Genomic DNA, 2,503 nt, shown 5'->3' on the forward strand with positions numbered 1-2,503 from the left:
AGGAATTGTCAATAAGTGTTCTTTTGTTTAAATGCTGTGAGCTACTCAAAGCTGCTAGTTGGTTCAGGCTTGTGGCGCAAGGATCTGATTTACGAACATCCTGTGTCTTGGGCCCCTGTGGAATTCGGCTCCTCGTGTTTCAACCATGTTTTGACCAAATCTTAGATTGTCTGATTCGGTCTGATATCCTACAACAGTTTGCCATTTTTGTAAACCGGGGATCGATTTATTAACTATTGCAGATCTTTTCTCTCTCTCTCTCTCTCACTCTCTCTCTATCGATCTCTCTCTCTCTCTCTCTCTCTTATAAATTATATATAGAAGGAAACAGAAATGTCATGTCAGACCAGACACGGAGGGTTGTAACTGGACACGAAATTGCATATTATCTGCATGTATTTGCTATTTTGAAATAAAATGTTTCCTGTTTTGAATTAAAATGCCTAACTTATAATGGTGGTATAAGTGGTATTACGGAATGGCATCATTATTATTGAAAAGTAATTTTGATTACTAGAATATTTAGGGTTAAGTAATGATTAGTTGTTTCTATTTTAGTCTGTAGAAGACAAATATTGGAATATTACAGTAGATCAAAATCTGAGACATGTAGTGCAGCAGAAAAAAAACTCTCCATAGTCTCCTCTACTATTACTAGTCCCTGCTGACATAATTCTCTATAAAGTGACATCATGTTTGGTGGCAAAGTAACAGCAAACATCAATAAGTATTATGAACTCTTATTTTCATCATGGAAGACATCTTTTTCATTTTATTTCCATTGTGTAGGCTAAATAAGTGTCTTAAATAAGTGTCTTAAATAAGACCAGGGCATATTTCTGTAATATCTGCAACTCTTTCACAGAAAAAGCGTGCTTAACGTACAACACAAGCCTTTTATTTTTTTGTATTTTATTTTATTTTTTAAGTTGCAGAGCTCAGGTAGGCTACTGCAGAACGGAATGACCCACATCTTTGCACTGCTGGATTCCCGCCACTGCGAGAAACAGCGCGAAAGCTCATCAACGAGAATCAGTTCTTACACCATCCTCACATCCTTGCCTGAAAGTCCCCTGACACCATCAATGAAACCCTCTCAAGAACCGAGAATATTAGCCTACCACCTCCACCACCATGTTATTTACAGTAAGACTGTAATCTCTTTCTTTGTAGATACACTTTTATGTGGTAACAATAGTGAAGACAGTTTGACAGCTTGGTAACAATAGTAAAGACAGTTTGACAGTTTGGCGAACCATTCTTTACAAAAATTTGCCATCAAAAAGAAACTTAACAGTAGGATTCTTAACGTTGTTATCATTCATTTAATAAGATTTTACATTACAAAAATTAATGTAAATGTGGCATTTTGGCGGAAACACTGTTGTGAAAGTGTTTTTTTTTTTGTAAGGCAACCAGACCACAGACACAAAACTAAGACCTCAGTCACAGTGGTCAAACGCTACAGTGCCAATTCGAGGTTTGTCTGAATGGTGTACTGTCAATGTCTTCAATAATTTGAACATAAAAGTCTTACAGTAGATGTCAAGTCTTACCTGAACGGTTTGAACGTCAGCAGGCATCTTCTCGTCATAGTTATACACTCGCTATTTACACACATAATTTTTCGCGCCGACTGGTTAACAACACACGAACTATAAAACGCATAATTTACTTTAATTACTTGTGTTTCCTAATATGCGAGTTTAAAGTAACAGCCCTAATTCGGACTGTACGCTCTTTGATGAAGTTGCAAGAAGAAAGGCATCCGAAGATTGCTGAGCGAAATAATCAGCAGGTCATTCAGTTGGTGATGTTGAACTCCTATTCATGATAGTTTCCAAATAGCGTCAGAAGTAATCCAGTGTAGGTCCATCTCCGTACATTTAGTGAAGTATCAATGAAGCTCGTGAGGGGAATGAACGAGTCAGAACTCCCTGCGCAGCGCGCGAAGACGCTGGATCAATTCACCGGCACGACTGGCGTTTTCTGTGATGTGAGCCGTCACTTTCACCTTCTTTGAGAATAATGTTGTCTCTGTGGCTCAGTATGAACATGAATGCAGTTCAGCTGCATCAGAGGAAGCGTCTAAAAGCTTAAACCGCTCCTCTGTAATTTCAGAGCCGTGGACAGCTCCCAGTGCACACGCTATAAGGCATCAAGTGCGCCATCCGATGGATTTCTAATATTTTACTCGGATTATCCGATCTGAGATATGACGAATTTGGTCTTTCTGCGTGCAGCGTGTTTTTTGTGTAAGTGCTTTTAGTAGAACACAAGTCCACTGATTGGATATGCGAGTTACATTTTAAATGTAAAAAAAAGAAGAACATTTCACAAATGTATGGCCTCAAGTCTTCTTTGCACATTTCACGCATGTTTAAAGGAAGAAAAATGTATATTGTTTATAGTAATTAAATACGATTTAGTATTTGAATGTAGTGAAAAAAATTGTAATAGTCGTAGTAGCTCCCCAATAGTCGTAGCCATCTTACCCCAAAAT

The 2,503-nt window shown here is 38.0% G+C and overlaps 1 protein-coding gene across 1 annotated transcript in view; it reads right to left on the reverse strand.

Annotated features, from left to right (window-relative positions):
• Window positions 1-2,050, reverse strand: part of LOC107665964 (alpha-1,6-mannosylglycoprotein 6-beta-N-acetylglucosaminyltransferase B-like) — a 101,369-nt gene extending 99,319 nt beyond the window's left edge. Inside the window, exon 1 of the mRNA XM_016457052.1 lies at window positions 1,557-2,050. Within this exon, the coding sequence (XP_016312538.1) occupies window positions 1,557-1,621 (65 nt within the window). The 5' untranslated portion in view covers window positions 1,622-2,050. The remainder of the gene's footprint in view (window positions 1-1,556) is intronic.
• Window positions 2,051-2,503: the final 453 nt, after the last annotated feature.

This window comes from Sinocyclocheilus anshuiensis, unplaced genomic scaffold, assembly GCF_001515605.1.
Source record: "Sinocyclocheilus anshuiensis isolate Anshui unplaced genomic scaffold, SAMN03320099.WGS_v1.1 scaffold229, whole genome shotgun sequence".
NCBI lineage: Eukaryota > Metazoa > Chordata > Actinopteri > Cypriniformes > Cyprinidae > Sinocyclocheilus > Sinocyclocheilus anshuiensis.